Here is a 20496-nt window from a genome sequence, read left to right on the forward strand (position 1 = left end):
GAAAGGCCCTTGGAAACTTACACTTCGCCCCCTGGGCATCCCCAGGGTTGGGGGCGCCTGCGTGCCGCCCGCCGCCCCGGGGCGACCTCACCTGCAGGCTCCCGCCCTTCCCCCAAGGCGCCGCAGGTGACTCCGGTTGGGAGGGGAAGAAAGAAGTGAGGCCGCGCCCAGGAGGCAGGGAGACGCTGCTCTTGGGTAGGGGGCGGCTGGTCCCACTCGCAGGCAGCGGGTCTGTGAAATAACAAGTGGCAGGCGTAGAAAATGTCTAACTTCGCAAAATAAAGGCAAACGAATGACAAACATCAAGAATTCTGCCCAAACCTTTCCCACGTGGGGGCAACCCTGTCGGGTAGTGAACCTATTAATCCATTATCTCTAAGTCACAAAAGCAAGAAGTGACTGGCAAACTTTTAGCTAAATACCGAACTTTGCAAACCGGCCCCAGCGCTCGACACGGTGCCCGGCGCCCTGCACCGAGGGAGGAAGGCGTCGGCCGGGGCTGCGGGGGCCGGGGCCCCCGGGCGCATCCTGGATGGGGCGCTCGCTGTGGTCGTCCTCGCTTCCCAGGAGGGTAATGACCCGCCAAAGGGGCAGCCGACGAGCCGCGCGGCCCTGTTCCAAGGACCCCGCCAGTCTGAGTCACTGACAGCTTCGCAGGTCAACGGCGCCGAAAGGAAAAACTGTCTCGTTTGGATTCCGCAGCCGGACGGTGGCCGGCGGCCAGGGCCAGGGGCGGGGCACCGAGCGAGAGGAGCTGCCCCAGGTGGCCGAGGCGCGGGGCCAGCCGGGCGGCGGCGGCGGCGGGATTCATGGGGAGCGGGAGGCCGGTGGCAAACAGAGACCGCGTCTAGGCGCACACTCCGCGCCGGGGGGCGCCCTTCCCGGCTCGCGCCGCTCGTGCCCGCGCACCCCGGTCCCGCCCCCGCCCCCGCCAGAGCCCCGCGCGCTGCGGGCCGCCTCGGGACACAGGCGCTCGGAGGGGCGCCCAGACGCCGGCTTCTGCCCGCTCGCAGCCCGCGCTCCGCCGGCCCGCGCCGACCAGCTGCCGGACCTCGCGGAAGTGAGGGGAGAAGGTTGAGCGAGTCGCCCGAGGCGGGGACAGTCTCCTGGAGCAGCGGCGCGCGGAGCCTCCGGACAATGGGGCCGCGGCGGCTGCTGCTCGTCGCCGCCGGCCTCAGTCTGTGCGGCCCGCTGCTGTCTGCCCGCACCCGGGCCCGCAAGCCAGGTGAGAGCTGGGCTGCCAGTGGGTCGGCGGGACGGGGAGGACACGGAGCGGGGACTAAATGGGCAAGGGTGCGAGGGTGCCCTGATCTCACCCCTGCCTCAGTTTCCTTCGGAAGCCAAACATTTGGGCTGAGATCCTGAGTCTCCCCCAGTCACATCCAGGTGGGGCGTGCCCACCCCAGCCAGCCCCTCTGCACGCGGTTTTGGAGGATGCAGCGCGCCTGCCACGGGGTATTGGATATGGAGTGGGGAGCCAGATTCCCCTGGGGGAGCCTGCGGTCCCGCGTTGGCTTCGTGGTCATTGTGTGGTTGTTTCTCCCAGGACCACTCCCGCCAGTAAACGTTCTGGTCTTTTCAATGTAAAGTAGAGAACCGCTCCCGCTGAAGTTTTGCTTTGTTGGAATTTTTTTCTTGCACATTTTAGAGGCGAGGAAAGTGGCGTAGAGAAAAGCCCAGTCAGTCCCTGGGCACGTTTAGCAGAGAATCGGTATCAGCAGTCCCCGGCGCGGCTTTGTGCCCAGGAGGTGCTCAAGGTGCGAGATACATGTGTGATAACCGTGTAGGCTCCGGCTGGTGGTGGGAGGGGGGAGGTTTTATTTCTTAACCTAGAAGCCGTTCCTTCTAAGTGAGTTGAGGAAAGGGACTCCTCCCAGAACCAGGCTCCCGCAGACACTGTGGGATCCCAGTATTTCTTAACGAAATTTCTGATGTGCTGCAAAGAGACAGCTTATTTAGAATACATTTAACACTATGAAACAAATAGATTTGGTCAATTTATTTGGTCAGATATTTTATATTACACCTCCAGAGCTGGGCAGAGGAGTTGTTTTTAGCCTGTGAAGGCACTAATTATTATAAAGTGAGAAAAATGTTTTTGAATTTCTTAGTAACAATAGTACTTTATAAACTTTTAGCCATTTTTTCATAAAGAAACTAATTTTCGTGGGTTTTCTTCTTATCAGTGAGAGACTGTGCACTCTGTATTGCTCCCACACTCACAAAAAAAAGTGTAGATACATCAAGATTAAGAGGTGACAAAGATGTAGCGTGTTCTCTGCTCTCTGTCTTTGTTCAGGGTGAGGTTTGAGGAGATGCTTTGGGGAAAACTAAGAGACCCAGACTGGGGCCCAGTGTTTGGCAGCAACTCGCCAGCCTGCCTGTGGATGTTATGAGCGTTACTGCCGAGAGTGTTTGGAAAAATTGTGTGTGATGGTACATGATTTCACATACTATTATGTAATTTGCTCAATTTTATTTTGGGACAAGCTCTTGAGAATACAACTTTGTGTCTGAGATTTGGATAGCGAGTGAAGAACAGGTTTATACAAATGCCACATCCGCTGTAGCCACCCTTCCTCACAGTAGTCCCCCAGGAAGGCTTTTGGTCTCTCTTAGGGAGTGAAGTTAAGGCTGCTGGTTTCTGCCATGCTGCTTCCTTCCTCATGTAGGAGTGGTGCGTGCTAGATGGACAGTGCTAGTGTAGACAGCAAGACAAGTGGACACACAGTGGCTAATCTGTCAACACCGGATTCTGGAACCACTTGGGAAGGGAAGGAAGAAAGGAGGATGAAGGAAGAAAAGAAGCTCATGTAAGTGCAGTATTCCACATCAAGCCCTGAGCCAGGAGGAATTTTCACCTAGATTGTCTCATGTCGCTCTCTCAAAATGCTTTGTTAAGGTGGTGTTTATCACCTTTTGCTGATTCTGAAACTGAGGCTAGCCAGATGGGGAAAGAGGGCTGTTGCAATGATCCACACACCTTTGGTGCAGGGAATAAATAGAGCTTTGTCTTCACAGAGTTTAAAATCACTAATAAAATCAACCAAAAATGGGTCTGCTTTTTATTATCACCATGCACCAGGAATTCTAAACAGTGTCTGTCATAAAACACTGGTTCTGAGACCACTCCCACCATCCAACAGTGCCCCTCCAGTCCTTGCTGTGCCACTGCTGAGAGAGAGAGAGAGATTCAGAGAGAGAAGTGTTTGTTTATTGCCCAGGACCACCAGCTGCATGTGCTAAGAGGGGCTGTGAAACCCCTCCAGGGCTGTCCCACTGCACTTTCTGGCTTTGTTCACGCTCATTTTGGCATTTTCTACCTTGTTACTTTGTGGATATCTCATCTCTCCTGATAGGATTATAAACTTCTATTTATCCCCATGGAGTCTATAACAAATGTTCACTCAGCAGATACTTGCTGAGAAATTTGTAAATTGATGAACCAGTTTACATTCCTTGGTGCAGACAATTTAAGTGAGATGACGTATGTTCATTAGAAAGGGCCAGTGTCCAAGAGTAAAAGGTGATGTTTATCAATTTTATAAGACTCTAGAGGGTGAAAGCATTCAAGAATGGCCGGTGGTGACTTACGGCAGAATGGATTGAGTGGGTGACTGCATGTGCCGCCCTCCTACCCACAGGGTCGAGCCGGGTTCCGTGGCATGGAGTGAGGTGCTCCTCTCCTTGCAGGAGGGTCCCAGCCCCTGTCCAGCCACCTCCTATTACACATCCTCTGCTTCACCCAGCTCCACCCTCTAGTTCCTCCCCCAAGGAGCTATGCTTTCTCTGGCTTCTGTCCCCACGCCACTCCCTCTGGCCAGAATGCCCTCCCCACACCCCACGGCCCGCACGTTCACATTTAATTAAAAACAGCTACCCTATATGGAGCACTTACTACTGCTGACACCCTGCTTAGGTAGGTTACATACACTATCTTAATTATTCCTTGCCACAGCCCTTGGAGTAGATGTCATCCCCATTTTACAGAGAAGGAAACAAAACCGAAAATGAATAATTCACAGACTTGTGGAATGGGGAGTTCACCACAGGCCAATCTTTCCTTGGCGCAGGCTTCCTCTACCGCCCCCTGCAGAGAGGGACCCCTCAGACTCCCCCACCCCCCACAGTAGAGAACTGACCCCACTGTGCTCCCAGTACTCCTAGAGGCAAAGTCTGTGCCCCGTTGGCTTGGTCGCCCAGGGAGGTGTTCAGTAAGCATTTATGCATGGACTATGGTACACTGCCACTGTCTTTTGCTAACAGATGATAAGGCAGGCTATAAATAGATCCCCACCCATGAACATGCTAATTAATTGGCTGTTACAAGAGATGGTGATGTTTAGTCCAAACAGAAAGACAGGAAACTGGACAGTGGTTCTACCCTAAGCAGACCAGAAAGCTCTTTGAAGCCTGAAAGTCAAATTTTTTATGAATCAGCAAGTAATTTTCTACTCTACTATCTATCTGTCCAATATTCCTTGGTGGCTTTGCCTTTATTTTTATAGAACATATAAAAATAGCATGTTCTCTCCTAATTTGTCTACCCTTCCTTTGTGTGAGGAAAAATTTTTGAGGCATTCCCAGCCCTCTTCTCGGGAATATTCTCCTGTTGCCTCTGCTGGTTGCCTTTCCTTCCACTCCCTTTATCCTCCTCATTCAGCGTTTCGCAGCCCTCTATGTATGAACAGGTCAGTGTATTGTGAACCCCAACTTGCACTTTCTCAGCAGCTCCGAATTTGTTCCTTTTCCAAAATGCTTCTGTCTGGTCTCTTCCCCTGTGTCCTTTCTGCCCCTGCCTGCCGCCTTTAGTCATTTCACCTTTGTCCCTGTCACCCTCACAGTCTGGAAGTCAGCTGGGCCTTGAGCAGGAGTTCCCCCGGGACAGTGGGGTCCTCAGGACCCTGGCTTTCTGATCTTGCTGCTCTCCTCATTGTGGATATTCATCCCTCTTTTACCCAGGAACTCTCCTTCCTTCCTTCCTCCCTTCTTTTATTTTGTAAAATTGAGGTGAAATTCACATAACATAATATTAAGCATACTAAAGTGTACAATTCAGTTGCATCTAGTACATTTATAATGTACAAATGCAGCCTCTATTCAGTTGCATCTAGTACATTTATAATGTACAAATGCAGCCTCTACTCAGTTACATCACATCGTTGTCATCACCCTAAAAGGAAATACCGTACCCATTAAGCGATGAGATCCCGTTCTCCCTTTCCCCCAGCCCCTGGGAACCACCAACTTGCTTTTTGTCTCTATGGATTTACCTATTCTTGATATTTAATATAAAAATGGAATCACATAATATGTGGTCTTTGTGTCTGGGGAGCTCCCCTTTAACTAGTTTTCATGAGTACCGGGCTCCCCTTCCGTTGCAGACACTCACAAAAACATCTTTGTTGTCAGAAGAGTCATTAGGAACCATGACCTTGGTTTATTTTTGACTATGATGCTAGTACTGACTACTCTGCAGTTTTAACATTCAGAATTTTCTGTTTCCTTATTTTATGATTTCTTTCATTCTGTCTTTTCCTCTGTCTTGCTTTATGCCTAGAATTGTCATAGTAAATAGCTCTGTCTATAGGCTGAGAATTTTTTTCTAAGTATGAGCTTTCGTGTCCCCAAATACCCTGTCCCACACTGACTGTGTCACTGTACTTGGAGGGGCACACTGAAGCTGAGGTTGTTATCCTCCATCTTAAGGCATCCAATGAAGTTTTCCCAACTTAAAATGCCCTTACAGACCTTTATACATTCTTTATTTGCTTTCAAAAGTAACTGGCCTTTTGAAATGACAGGAATAATCTGTAATTTACACTTGAAAACAAATTTCTATAACTTTAGGAACAGACATTGTATAATCCAGCAGTCCCCAACTTCTTTGGCACCAGGGACTGGTTTCATGGAAGACAGTTTTTCCACGGACATGGGCGGTGGGGGTGGGGGACAGACCTGAAGGAATGGGGAAAGCCATCGAGTCAGAGTAGCCCCCAGGGAGACCACTAGCGACCTAAGCTCACCAGGCGGCTCCAGGCAAGAGCCCCACACACTTCCCCTGTGTGGTCTTTATGCCTGCTGTGGCCTGGGATACACCTGTATTTACTTCTCTGTAACTTCCCTTCTTGTAGCTTTTTCTTAGGCTTGCTTTCCTGTGCTTCCAGAGGAGTCCCTGCTCCTGGACATGAGTTGGGAGGAAAGGTAGCCTCTGATACCAGCAGCCTCTTGTTTTTTTGGTTTTTTTGTGTTTTTTTGGAGACAGAGTCTCGCTCTGCTGCCCAGGCTAGAGTGCCATGGCGTTAGCGTAGCTCACAGCAACCTCAAACTCCTGGGCTCACGCGATCCTCCTGCCTCAGCCTCCCGAGTAGCTGGGACTACAGACATGCGCCACCATGCCCGGCTAATTTTTTTCTATGTATTTTTAGTTGTCCAGCTAATTTCTTTCTTTTTTTTTTTTTTTAGTAGAGACGGGGTCTGGCTCTTGCTCAGGCTGGTCTTGAACTCCTGACCTCGAGCAATGCTCCCGCCTTGGCCTCCCAGAGTTGCTAGGATTACAGGCGTGAGCCACCGCGCCCAGCCTGGCAGCCTCTTCTGACCCTGCAGTCAGGCAAGAATTCTACCTTTAATTCTGCTTTTTCTGCAGCAGAGATTTTTGTTCACTTATGGCTCTTGTTTCTGCCCCATCTAAAACAATGTTTTAAAGACTTGATTTTCTGTTTTGTCCTTGAATGTCTTCCTACTACCTCTGTCCTGTCTGTAAGGGCTGGGCTGTTGGCATGTGTGCTTGATGTGTGGCAAAGGTCAACAGAACTCCGGAATTCCCAAGCAATAACTGTGGGCCTTGTCACCTTAAGCTATACATTCACATGTCCACATATTGCCTGCTTTAACTAAAAGGATAAGGAGATTCATTTGTTTGTTGAAATGCTGAGAAAAAGAGGGTACTCTTTTAGGAGCAGGTCATGAAACATAGGTGTTTCAAGAGACAGGATGGTGTGGTGTAGTCAAAGGTATGAGCTTTGGAGCTGGGCAGGTCTAGGTTCAAATCCTAGCTCCTCCACTTCCTAGCTGTGTGTCTTTGAATTAGTCACTTGGCCTCTCTGTGCCTCCATGCTGTCATTTATGAGATGGGCTGTAAAGCTTATCTCATAGAAATGTTAGATTTACATGAGGTAAGGCAAGTAAAGTACCTGACACACAGTAGGTGCTCAGAAAATAAATGTTTTATGTGCCAATTTTTTCATATTCCAGAAAAGCCTTTGAAGAGTTGATATTAAATAAATTCTCTAAGTGTAAGACTGTATTCACACAAACATTCAAGAACTTTTTCCCTTCCAAACTAAGACAAAGGAAAAACAAAACCAAAAATCCTTGCTCTTAATTTCTAGTGGCAAGTAAATACACATAAAATATTTGTTTTGCTTTTCTTTTCACTTTTTATTGTGGAAATTTTCAAACATACCTCAGAATGAACAGTATAATTACTCCCCACACCCATCCTCCAGCTTCAACATTATGTACGTATGACCAATCGTCTTTCATCTGTACCCTCAACTTTCCTCCTCCTCCAACTGGGTAATTAGAAAGCAAATTCCTCCATAAATGCATCAGTATAGGCTGGGCGTGGTGGCTCATGACAGTAATCTTAGCACTCTGGGAAGCCGAGGCAGGAGGATTGGAGTTCGAGACCAACCTGAGCAGAAATAAGGCCCCACCTCTACAAAAAACAGAAAAATTAGCCAGGCGTGGTGGTACATGCCTGTAGTCCCAGCTAGTGGGAAGGCTGAGGCAGGAGAATCACTTGAGCCCAGGAGTTTGAGGTTGCTGTGAGCTAGGATGATGCCGCTGCATGCTAGCCTAGGTGACAGAGTGAGACTCTGTCCCCCCAAAAAAAAAAAAATCAGTATATATCCTTAGAGAAAAGAACTCTATTTTCACATAACTGCAATACCGTTATAATACATAAAAAATAAATAATTCCTTAATATCATCTAATATTCAGTCAGTGTTCAAATTTTCCTGTCTCATAAATGCTTTTTACCAGCTGGTTTGTTTGAATCAGTATCAAACAAGGTCCACTACAACATTTTAACATGGAACTGTCCCCCACCCCCCACCTCTTTTTTATTGCTGTTTATTTGTCAAACTGGGCCATCTGTCTTAAAGACTTTTCTACATACTGGATCTGGCTGACTGTACCTTGAATTCATGGATCTTAACGTGTTGAAATGTTTTAATTCATTTCATCATTATTCTTTTGATGATCAAATTGTCACATCCTTGGCCAGGGGGAACCCCTTCAGATTGACTGCAGAGTCTTTTTGGCCCAACCCTGATATTCTTTGAAGATGTCCAAGGCTCACCTTGTATGTTTCCCTACCCCAGATCTGGAACCAGCCATTTCTTTAAGCAGCAACGTTCGCCACCCTACACCCCCCAGACCCCCCATTGGAAAATGGTGCTTGTTTGAATGTGGGGGACTTGAGCATTCCAACAATGCTGCTGTTTTCCAGTTGACAGAGTTAATGTGTTTCTGTTATTTTTCCATTGTCCTCCTCTCCATTTCTCTGTAGCCTGTAGTGCGGTTTCAACTGTCCTGCTCCGTGTGGGAATGTGGACAAGGTCCCGGGACTGCTTTGTTAGCTCCCAAAAAGCGTGAGCCCTGTAGGGCAGAACAGTGAGTCAAAGCTGAGGCTGGTGTGTCATGGGATGCTTGCATCCAGTAAATCCCAGGATCAAATGGGACATTCAAAGGCCATCCAGTCACCCCTCTGCTTCCAGGCCAGATCTCATCAAAGCCAGAAAAAGCGCTGCCTGACTCACTAATTTAAAAAATCCCCAGAGTTAGAGAGTCCATATTTAAGTTATTTAGCAATGTGCATATTCAGTAACGAAACCACTCTAGAGCTAATTAGAGAAACCTAGAGCATGATGCTCATACTCGAATTTCAGCTTAAGGGGCTTGAAGTAGTTGGAATTATCTAGTCACCTTGCATTAGTTTTCTTCTCTCTTTGATGCTGGCATATACTTTTTTTTCGCTGACATTCTTTACTTTCACAAAAACCAGAATATCAAACCTATAATGGCAATAAAAAGTAACACCTCAGGCAGTGATATTTAATCAAGGGGTTATACATTCTTTCTGGGTTCTAGCCTATAAAAATTTCATGTTTCCATGAGTATAATGTTTCTGTCATAAACAGATCAGATCAACTGTACTGAGAAGGCCTAGCCAGAGAAGACATTTTTGAAAAACAAGTACCTATCGCCAAAGTACTAAATACAGAGTATAGCCTAATGACAATTTTATTTTCAGATGAAGTGATACTGTCTAAGGAGCTTAGTTATGAGCATGCGGTAGTTTTCAAATTGGGTTCCTCATCCAGGTATCATCTTGATTCATATGTGTGTGTGTGTATGTTCATGTGCACTTTTTTCCCCTCTGTGCGTTACAAAAGTCCTTAATCTAGCCAGGATCCTAGAGGATCAGCAGAGGAGAATTGTGTTATTTTAAAGTTCCTCTAGGTCAGGATTTTTATGGATACGAGTTTCTGTGCTGTTAAAGTGCCAGAACCCATTCATTCTTCTCTTTCAGCCCCCACACATTCATTATAACCTTGAGGATAGCTTCACATCCTTCAAGAGCTGTCGGTACCAATGTCAGGCCTCTGTGTGACTGTGTCAAGGTGAATATAGAATAAGTTAGACACCTCACGAAGAGAAGAGAGTGATACTTCTGGAAGGGCTGTGAATTCGAAATTTGATTTACAACTCTGAACCCTTGGCATATACACTTTATAACCTGCTCATGTCCCTCGTCATACTGAAAAACTAAACATGGCTAAATAGCATGGAACAGGGAGCCTAGATTTCATTGTAATTTAAAATAATTGAATGACCAAACAACTGGGTCTAAAAGCATACTACATGGAAGTGGGAAGGAAAAGATAGTAAGAACAGCAATATAATTTCTTAAATTGCTTAATTTTTATAGTTTCCAAGTGAGTGTACATCCTATTTCACAGGGGATGCTCCCAGCTGCCAGATTTGTAGGCCAGACAGGTGTCAGAACCCCATTTAAATGATTCTGAGCTGAGTTCAGAGAGGTTAAGTGACTCCTGGCAGAACCAATATTAGAACGCAAATATGTCACTAATTTAAGGAGTACCTACCATGTGCAGGGCTCTGTACTGGAGATTCAGAGATGAATAGGAATAGTTCGTATCTTTGAGGATCAATCTAGACACAAATGTATACTCAGAGACTTGTCACTGGAGATATTTGTCCTGTCCCTGTGACAAATCCCCAGGCCACCCCTTCACCTCTGGGGACCCACTCATGACCTTGCTGAAGTACTTTGACCTCAACCTTTTACTGGCAGGCAGTTGGTTCTACGCTAGCTCTGCTCTTCATTTTGGAAATAGATACCAACGTGTTGTATTTTATTTTCTAGTTCTGGAACTTTCATTTGTTAGTTTTTTACTTATATGTCCTATTTCCTCATTCATTTCAATGAAATATTTTTCTTTATTGTGCGTAGTTATTATACATTCTATAAAATCCTTATCTGCTAATTCCAATATTTGACTCATCTTGAAATAGGTTTCCGTTGATTGTCTTTTTACTTGAGACTGGGTCATACTTTTCTGATTCTTCCTTTTCTTTCTTTTTTTTTAATTGACAAAAAGTTATATATATTTATTTTATACAACGTGATGTTTTGAAATATGTATCCATTGTGGGATGGTTAAATGAAGCTGATTAACATATGCATTACAGTAAATACTTATTTTGGGGGGTGAGAACACTTAAAATCTACAGTCTAAGCAATTTTCAAGTATGCAATCTATTGTTATTAACTGCAGGAATCATGTTGTACAGTGGATCTCTTGAATTTATTTCTCCTGTCTAACTGAAATTTTGTATCCTTTAACAAGTGTCTCCCCAATCCACCCACCCTCCCTCAGCCTCTGGTAGCCACCATTCTACTCTCTGCTTCTATGAGTTCAACTTTTTTAGATTCTATATATAATAAGTGAGATTATGCAGTGTATGTCTTTCTGTGCCTGACTTGTTTCGCTTAACATAATGTCCTCCAGTTTCATCCACGTTGTTGCAAATGACAAGATTTCTTCTTTTTTAAGGGTGAATAGTATTCCATTGTGTATAAGCACAATTTCTTTATCCATTGACCTGTCAGTGGACACTTAGGTTGATTCCAAATCTTGGCTATTGTGAATAGTGCTGCAATGAACATGGAAGTGCAGATATCTTCTTGACATACTGATTTTATTTCATTGGAATATATACCCAATAGTGGGATTGCTGTATCATATGATAGTCTATTTTCAATTTATTGCACAACCTCCATACTATTTTCCATAATGACTATGCTAATTTGTATTCACACCAACAGTGAGTGTATACACAGGTTCTGTTTTCTCTACATCCTCACCAACACTTATTATGTTTTGCCTTTATATCTCATTGTGGTTTCAATTTTCATTTCCCTGATGATTAATGATATTAAGCATTTTTTCATGTACCTCTTGGCCATTTGTATGTCTTCTTTTGAGAAATGTTTATTCAGGTCCTTTGCCCATTTTTTTATTGGTTCGTTGGTTGGTTTAACTAATCCCATGACAGATTAAATTGATTTATTTGTCTTTTTGCTATTGAGTTGTTTTCATTCCTTATATATTTTGAATATTAACCCTTTATAAAATTTATGGCTTGCAAGTATTTTCTCCCATTCCATAGATTGTCTCTTTACTGTTGATTGTTTCCTCTGCTGTGCAGAAGCTTTTTAGTGTGATATAATCTCGTTTGTCTATTTCTGCTTTTGTTCCTTTTACTTTTATAGTCATATGCAAAAAATTATTGCCCAGAACAATGTCGTGGAGCTTTTCCCCTATTTTTTTTTTTCTGGTAGTTTTACAGTTTCAGATCCTACATTTACATCTTTAATCCATTTTGAGTTGATTTTTATGTGTGATATGAGATGGGAGGGAAGTCAGAGTTTATGATTTTTATCTAAGGACGGTTAGATCTGATAGAACCTGCTGATTATTCTTATATTGAATGATTTTGGATTGTATCATGGATATTGTGTTGTGAAGACTCTGTATTTTATTATATTTCTTCAAATGGTATTTTTGTTTTACCAGTCAATTAATTTGGACTTAAACTGCAGACTGTCTCTCTTGAGCAGAAGCTCAAATATCACTTCAGTTCTTTTATCGTTAGCAGAGGTGTTTTTGTTTTTATTTTATTTTATTTCATTTATTAAAGCATATTACAGGGGTACAAATGTTTAAGTTACATATATTGCCTTTGCCCCACCAGAGTCAGAGCTTCAAGCATGTCCATCCCCTAGATGGTGCGCACCACACCCATTAGGTGTATATATATCCATCCCCTCCTCCTCTCTCCCATCTGCCTGACACTTGATGAATGTTATTACTGTATGTGCACTTAAGTGTTGATCAGTTAATACCAATTTGATGGTGAGTACATGTGGTGCTTATTTTTCCATTCTTGGGATACTTCACATAGTATAATGGGCTCCAGCTCTATCCAGGATGATACAAGAGGTGCTAGATCACCATTGTTTTCTGTGGCTGAGTAGAACTCCATGGCATACGTATACTGCATTTTATCCACCTACTGGCTCAGAGACTAAACAGGGTGTGTCATTATCCAAACGAAAATCTAAAGGTAAGAAGCAACAGCTGATCCAGATGGGAAGGAATCAGCGAAAAAAACTCTGGAAGTATGGAGAGGAGCAGAGGTGTTTTGCATCTTCCCTACACATGCATGGTTCAAGGGTCAGCCAAAGCCTAGAACAGAATTTACGCTGGAGTTCAGAGCTCCCCCTGTTTGGCTTTTTCCTTCCTGAGATTCTCTCCTAACTCTCCAGTGACTATGGTTGCCCCGAACTCTGTCCCCTGGTTCTTCGGAACATAAAGACTACAGGTTTTCTATCTGGGTTTTAGTCACCTTTTATGGCACTGGTGTGATATAGGAAAAACCAGTCCATTAATATTTTCCCCAGACTGTTTTCTCTTACATAGCACTTCACTCAGTTTTTCTGACACTAGATGTTTGGGGGATATTTCCCCACACACCAAGCAATCGATTCTCTGGCAGATTCTCCAGCGGACACCAACAGCTAGGTATCCTCTAATTAACTCAGTTCTGACACTGTCTTCATGGAGATACAGTCAGAGCCCACAAGTTAAGGGCTCAATCTCCAGAACTTTTGACCATCCATCCGGGGGTTCCCATGGTCCCCTCCTGAGATTCAATTAGTTTGCTAGAGTGGCTCACAGAACTCAAGGAAGCACTTTTCTTACAGTTACTGGTTTATTGTAAAGGCTATTACAAAGGATACAGATGAACAGCCAGATGGAAGAGATGCATGTGGTATGTGGGAAGGGGCGTGAAGCTTCCATGCCCTCTCTGGGATGCCACTCACCAGGAACTCCTGTTCCGCTATCCAGAATCCCTACCTCTAATCCTGTCCTTTTGGGGTTTTATGGAGGCTTCATCCACGAAATTACATCCTTGGCCATTGGTGACCAGCTTAACCTTCAGCTCCTCTCCTGTCCCTGGAGGTTGGGGCATGGGGCTGAAAGTCACAACCCTCTAATCCTGCCTTGGTCTTTTGGGTGCTCAGCCCCCATCCTGAAGCTATCTAGGGGCCCGAGCCATCAGTTTTCTCATTAGCATATAAAAGACACTCATCATTCCAGAGATTCCAAGGACTTTAAAAGCTATATGACAGGAAATGTGGAGGAAGACCAGATATATATTTCACAACATCACAGGCACTGGCATTGGCCTTTCAAGCTAAAAGTCCCTGAAAATAAGAAAATTACCAGGTGCCATTCTTTCTTCCAAAAGTGACCCCTTCCCTCCTCGATTCTCCCTTTCTACCACCCTGTAAACCTAAATGCCTTCAGATTGTTGATTGGGGGACAGAGGGTAGGGATGGCTGGATCTGGTAGGACCTTACAGAGCTGAACCAGAAGCAGAACTCTCTCTTCTACTGCATTATGCCTCTCCCTATAAGTTTCTGTTTACAAGAAGGGTTCCACTGCTGAAAAACTAAACCAAAAGTTTGAAAATCCACTGTACTTGTCCAACTTCCTGCCAATTTTCAAATCTTCTAACATCACTTATAAGTGACCTGCATATCTAGCCTTTGTTGTGAGCACTTCCAGTGATAGAGACCTTGCCCTTGTTCCTCTGTGGTTCTGTTAGGTAGAATGTGAGGGATTCCGGGTCTCCTAGGGACGAAAGTGGGTGCTGTTGCCCCCATCTTGGTCCTGCCCCACCCTGATTCTCCATACCTGAGGGAGGAGGGAACACCCTACGAATCTGCCAATCAGAACTTGGCACACCAGCTGCAAAAGAATGCAGAGGACTCTCTAGCTCATGGGCTAAGACACATGGGTACCATAAAGTCTGGAAAATGACTTAGAACCCACATGCGCAGTAAGACTCAGGTCATGCAGCCCCCCAACTGTCCAATCAAAGTTGTTCCAAAGTGACGTTTTGAACACCATATCCGGACACCATAAAACAAGACCCAGACCATAACCAAGCTCTCTTTTTCTGCAGCAACAAGGTGTCCGGTCATCATCTGTGGCATATGTGTCATGCTTTATAAACCTATGCCTTGCTCTTGCTCTATAATCCTATCTTACTCCCCCTCAATAAACTTCACCTCCTGCTTGCCTTACTTTGGTGCATCTGATCATTCTTCGGCCTTGAGTGCACTAAGAACCGACATTCCAGACTAAAACCTGACATACTCTCTCTTCCCTCCTCTGCTTCCCAAGGCCCAACAAAGGCTCTTTGTCATTTCTTTTCAGTGGCAGAATTTTAGCAAGACTTCTTGGGAAGAAAAGCTGACTGGATTCCAGCTGCTAAGTGTTGCTTAGCAGGATGTTTACAGCTGAGCCTTTATTTTGACACCTGGTTAATACTCCAAAGACCCTGATTGGCCTGGCATGCACCTTGAGGCATGTAGCATTTAGAACCCAGCTAAAGGAGGCCATCAGCCTGGCGTGAGTGGCCGAGAACATCTGCTGCTGTTAACCCACTCAGGAAGGAAGCAGGACAATGCCTGAGGTGATACCTTGTGGCTATGTTAGGAGATAACCCGAGGCACTGTGGTTTGGCCCCAGATGTGATGACAGATTGCTACATTCTACTGTGTCAGCAAACCAAAAGAGGAGAGGAAAACTACTGTCCCCTGGACATTGGACATAGAACTGGGAGTCCCGGGTCCTGCTCTGAATTTGCCTCTAGCTCCATAACACATAAGAAGTCTCACTGTCTGGCCGGGCACGGTGGCTCACGCCTGTAATCCTAGCACTCTGGGAGGCCGGGGCGGGCGGATCGCTCAAGGTCAGGAGTTCAAGACCAGCCTGAGCAAGAGCGAGATCCCGTCTCCACTAAAAAAAAAAAAAATAGAAACAAATTATCTGGCCAACTAAAAATACATATAGAAAAAATTAGCCGGGCACGGTGGCTCATGCCTATAGTCCCAGCTACTCGGGAGGCTGAGGCAGTAGGATAGCTTGAACCCAGGAGTTTGAGGTTGCTGTGTGTGAGGCTGACACCACAGCACTCACTCTAGCCCAGGCAACAGAGCGAGACTCTGTCTCAAAAAAAAAAAAAAAAAAAGTCTCACTGTCTATGTGGATTTTTCCATTGCGGGGAATGGGTTTCACGGGATAGCTGCAAACTAAAGAGAAAATGTGCCCATGAAGGCATGTGGAAGAAAGAGAAGTCATAGGAGCTGGGAGTGTTTTGTTTATGTAGACAGTGGCTAATATGGAAAAGAAATCACTGCTTGGTTCATGTCAGGAATTTCTTGATGTCTGCAGTGTAGATCTCTGAAGGCATATCATCCTCCTTTGTCCCTTTGAGGAGCAGAGTTTTAAAAGGGTTTGCTTATATCACAACAAAATGTGGCACCGTATTTTGCGTTAGCTTATTCTCTGATAATGGCTATTTGCGCGTCACCTGCTCTTTACCGCCCACTCTCCTAATAAAACAAAAAATAAACAAAAGTAAAATATGCTCTCTTCTTGTCTCTTTTGTTCTTTTAATTCATTCACTTTTTTTTTTTTAATTTTAAAATTTTATTTTTCAGACTCAAAAGCAACAAATGCTACTGTGGATCCCCGGTCATTCCTTCTCAGAAATCTCAATGACAGATATGAACCATTCCCACTGGGGGAGGACGAGGAGAAAAATGAAAGTGGGTTCATGGAAGACAGGTTAATTGCCATCAATAAAAGCAGTCCTCTTCAGAAACGGCCCCCTGTGTTCATCTCGAAAGATGCCTCCGGATATCTGACCAGCCCCTGGTTGACTCTCTTTGTCCCCTCGGTTTACACGGGCGTGTTTATAGTAAGTCTCCCGCTAAACCTCATGGCCATCGTTGTGTTCATCTTGAAGATGAAGGTCAAGAAGCCGGCGGTGGTGTACATGTTACACCTGGCCACGGCAGATGTGCTCTTCGTGTCCGTGCTCCCCTTCAAGATCAGCTATTACTTTTCTGGCAGCGACTGGCAGTTCGGGTCTGAAATGTGTCGCTTCGTCACTGCAGCGTTTTACTGTAACATGTATGCCTCCATCATGCTCATGACAGTCATAAGCATTGACCGCTTTCTGGCTGTGGTGTATCCCATCCAGTCCCTCTCCTGGCGTACTCTGGGAAGGGCTTCCGTCACGTGTCTGGCCATCTGGGCTATGGCCATCGCGGGGGTGGTGCCTCTGCTCCTCAAGGAGCAGACCACCCGGGTGCCGGGGCTCAACATAACCACCTGTCACGATGTGCTCGACGAAACCCTGCTCGAAGGCTATTATGCCTATTACTTCTCAGCCTTCTCTGCTGTCTTCTTTTTTGTGCCGTTGCTCATTTCCACAGTCTGTTATGTGTGTATCATTCGATGTCTTAGCTCTTCCACAGTTGCCAACCGGAGCAAGAAGTCCCGGGCTTTGTTCTTGTCAGCTGCTGTCTTCTGCATCTTCATCATTTGCTTCGGACCCACGAACATCCTCCTGATTGTGCATTACTCATTCCTCTCTCACAATTCCTCGACAGAGGCCGCCTACTTTGCCTACCTCCTCTGTGTCTGCGTCAGCAGCATAAGCTGCTGCATTGATCCCCTGATTTACTATTACGCCTCCTCTGAGTGCCAGAGATACCTCTGCAGTATCCTGTGCTGCAAAGAAAACTCCGATCCCAACAGTTACAACAGCAGCGGTCAGCTGATGGCAAGTAAAATGGACACCTGCTCTAGTAACCTGAATAATAGCATATACAAAAAGCTGTTAACTTAGGAAAAGGGACTACTGGTAGCTTAAAAAGAAAAGGTTAAAAAAGTGAATCGCCTGTGGATTCTGCTAGTACCTGCCTAAACTGTATTTACTGCACCACCTAAAACAGCAATGTATCATTTGCACGCCTGCTGCTTATGAGAGCCATCAAGCATATATTTTTGTTAATCACCAGAAAAGATAACAAGAATAGAAGACAATGTTGTTATTCCAAGGGAGTATTGCCAATGCTGTGTTAATAACTAAATGTCACTTCTTGATATATCTCAATGACTTATCATATACATATATATGTATGCACACAACATGTATTATTTGCAGTGCTGTATAGAATAGGTACTTTGAAACCCTCTCTTTTACTCCCTCAGCAATTACAGAAATAATCTCCAATTCTCTGATTTTACATGCAAAGTCTAGGTTAGTGACCTTTAGCCCTGAACATCTGAAAGTGACCATCAATAGCGAAGGATTCCATAGTTTAGACTTACGCAGCTTTTGCAAATAAGTGTATTTTGAAATTGTTTGACAGCAATGTTTAAGTTATTGAGGGATAAGGCTTAGTACTATCTGTGTATAGAAGAAGTTCTAGTGTTTTAAACATCAAAGTTTGATTTCTTAAAATTATTGAAATAGATTAAAAGCCCTAGTTTTGATATGGGTAGTATTTTTGATGTTTTACACACTATAAATGTAAACCAAGACTGAGCATAAGTGCCCCTAGTGACCACAGGCTGGCTGTCAGAGTAGCCCACCCCGGAGAGCTGCATGCATGTGCCCCTAATGGAGAACTCCAGGCAGCAGATACACGGTAGGACCTCGTCAGACACAGACTGGCCAGAAACCCTGCAGCTGAGACTTTGGTTGAGCAGCGAGATTGGGACCACCGTGTTTGCTCCATCCTCCTGGGGTTCCCCCAAGGGTTGGCTATGAACTGATCACATTTATTAGAAACTGGCAAAGCAGAATGTGCTATCCTAGGAGGTAATGACCATGAAAGCCCTTGTAACCCCGCTCAAGAGCAGAGAAAGAAGGCATGCTCATGTCCAGCAGTTGTCCCGCAAGGCTAGTTCTCACATGGAAGCACCGTTATGTGCTGTGAGCACTCTGATGGGTGCCAGCGTCCAGAGTGGAAGAAGACTGAGACCTGCCCTCAAGAAGAGCAAAGTAGACGCTGCATGGATATAATGTGATGTAGCTATCATCAATGTGTAATGTCAAAAAGTGCTTTTAGCCAGCTGTCAACAAGCATGTTTCACACAAGCAAGGCCTGTCAGCTTTGAACATTTGGGTTACTTTGAACATTGGGGTTACTGCTTCCTGTGGTTATAACTTAAGATGAAAACATAACACAATGCAAGATGTGTACAGATCAGCACTGGGCGTGGTGGCTCATGCCTGTAATCCCAGCACTTTGGGAGGCTGAGGCAGGAGGATCACTAGAGCCCAGGAGTTGGAGGCTGCAGTGAGCTATGATTACGCCACTGCGTTTCAGCTTGAGTGACCAAGTGAGACCCTCAAAAAAAAAAACAACAATAGATTACTCAAATCAGGTGTTCTATCAAGAATCGATTATGTCTAGTTGGAAATAACAGAAGAAAACAGTTGAAATTGCAATTTAGGAAAATTATTCTATACTTCCCATTTACATTTCTTAAGATTTAATGAGATTATTTTAAAAGCATTTTTCAACCCCTTAATAAGTATAGAGTATAGAAAATCTTTATGGACTTGACAAATTAATTTGAAAATTATTCAAACATCTTTTTATACTTATGAAAAAATAGTGGCATTTTAAACAAACAAAAAGGGGGAAGTTGCAAGGCAAATGTTTATCTGCTTAAAAGAACAAATTATTTCTATATCCCATAGATTAATTTACATAAAAGTAATGTACCTGTATTGTAAGTTGAAGCTAGCACTGATTTGATTAATGTGGTTACTATATTCATTTTATCTAAATCAGTGATTTACTGTCATTGTTTATTCAGTCTGTATATACTAAAATATTAATATGACTGTCATTACTATACTTATAAAATATTATGTCACTGTTTTTATGTGTACTCTTAAAAGTGTAACCTATATTAATAAACATGCAAATGTGCTTGGTATCTGTTTAGAATAAATTATTATTGTATCTTTCTGGCCCAGGCACACTTTTAAGGGTTTTACTGAAGAACGTTTAATGCAGAGGTAATTTGCAGGGGCATGGGCAGGTTTAAGGGAACCAACAGGGGATGGTGAAGCACCGCAGAGAGCAGCAATTAAGGGAAGCTGTTACCACCCCCAAAACCCAGAGGCCAAGTAGTCCATAGAGATCAGCTTTCTTGGGCATGGAGAATGGATCTGGAAGAATAAACAGAGAAGAAAAAAAAAAGCACCATTTCTGCCAAAAGTGTTGAGTGATTAGCTTGCGCTGTCTCTCTCTCTCCCTTCTCAGCTAAATTCAAGGTTTTATCATTGAGAACATACTCAGATGCCTGGATTATAGGTATCAAGAACAGTGTCTGCAGTTCTTTCCTGGTGAGAGACAAAGAAATTAAATGTCAGAGCAGGGAGGAACCCATACCTTGCTGCCTTCCCTGCCCCAGTGACAACAATCCTTTGCCACCTAACACTCCCTCAGGCAGAGAGGAGGAGGTGAAATTTAAAGCAAAATGACAAGTTCCTCGGAGTTGAAAAGTCAAAAAAAATTAATAAAGTCTTTCTAGATTTGTAGTCAATGGAAAAATTATTTCAACTAAATAAGAATTTTGTTAACACAGAATTTTAAGTTAACATAAAAACTGTTCAAGTTTTTGAGGCCTGGACTCTCCACACATGCTTCAGAAATAGCTATATTAAGGCCGGGCACGGTGGCTCACGCCTGTAATCCTAGCACTCTGGGAGGCTGAGGCGGGAGGATCGCCCAAGGTCAGGAGTTCGGGACCAGCCTGAGCAAGAGCGAGACCCTGTCTCTACTAAAAAATAGAAAGAAATTATTTGGACAGCCAAAAATATATATAGAAAAAATTAGCGGGGCATGGTGGCTCATGCCTATAGTCCCAGCTACTTGGGAGGCTGAGCCAGTAGGATTGCTTAAGCCCAGGAGTTTGAGGTTGCTGTGAGCTAGGCTGACGCCACAGCACTCT

The 20496-nt window shown here is 44.6% G+C and overlaps 1 protein-coding gene across 2 annotated transcripts; it reads left to right on the plus strand.

Annotated features, from left to right (window-relative positions):
* Positions 1-934: 934 nt before the first annotated feature.
* Positions 935-18872, plus strand: F2R (coagulation factor II thrombin receptor). Of its 2 annotated transcripts, none has more exons than XM_069492084.1 (2): positions 935-1225; positions 16173-18872. In XM_069492084.1, the coding sequence occupies exons 1-2, from the start codon at positions 1138-1140 to the stop codon at positions 17366-17368; spliced, it is 1284 nt and encodes a 427-aa protein (XP_069348185.1). In that variant the 5' UTR covers positions 935-1137; the 3' UTR covers positions 17369-18872. The 2 variants fall into 2 exon arrangements, with proteins under 2 accessions (XP_069348185.1, XP_069348186.1); XM_069492085.1 differs by having other exon boundaries at positions 16434-18872.
* Positions 18873-20496: the final 1624 nt, after the last annotated feature.

This window comes from Eulemur rufifrons, chromosome 17 (genome assembly GCF_041146395.1).
Source record: "Eulemur rufifrons isolate Redbay chromosome 17, OSU_ERuf_1, whole genome shotgun sequence".
In the NCBI taxonomy this organism is placed as follows: domain Eukaryota; kingdom Metazoa; phylum Chordata; class Mammalia; order Primates; family Lemuridae; genus Eulemur; species Eulemur rufifrons.

What these genes read in the sequence shown, in the direction of transcription:
- F2R (XM_069492084.1), top strand. Translation starts at nt 1,138, where the DNA reads ATGGGGCCGCGGCGGCTGCTGCTCGTCGCCGCCGGCCTCAGTCTGTGC. An exon ending in CACCCGGGCCCGCAAGCCAG is followed by an intron (nt 1,226 to 16,172) that starts GTGAGAGCTGGG and finishes TTTATTTTTCAG; the next exon opens with ACTCAAAAGCAACAAATGCT.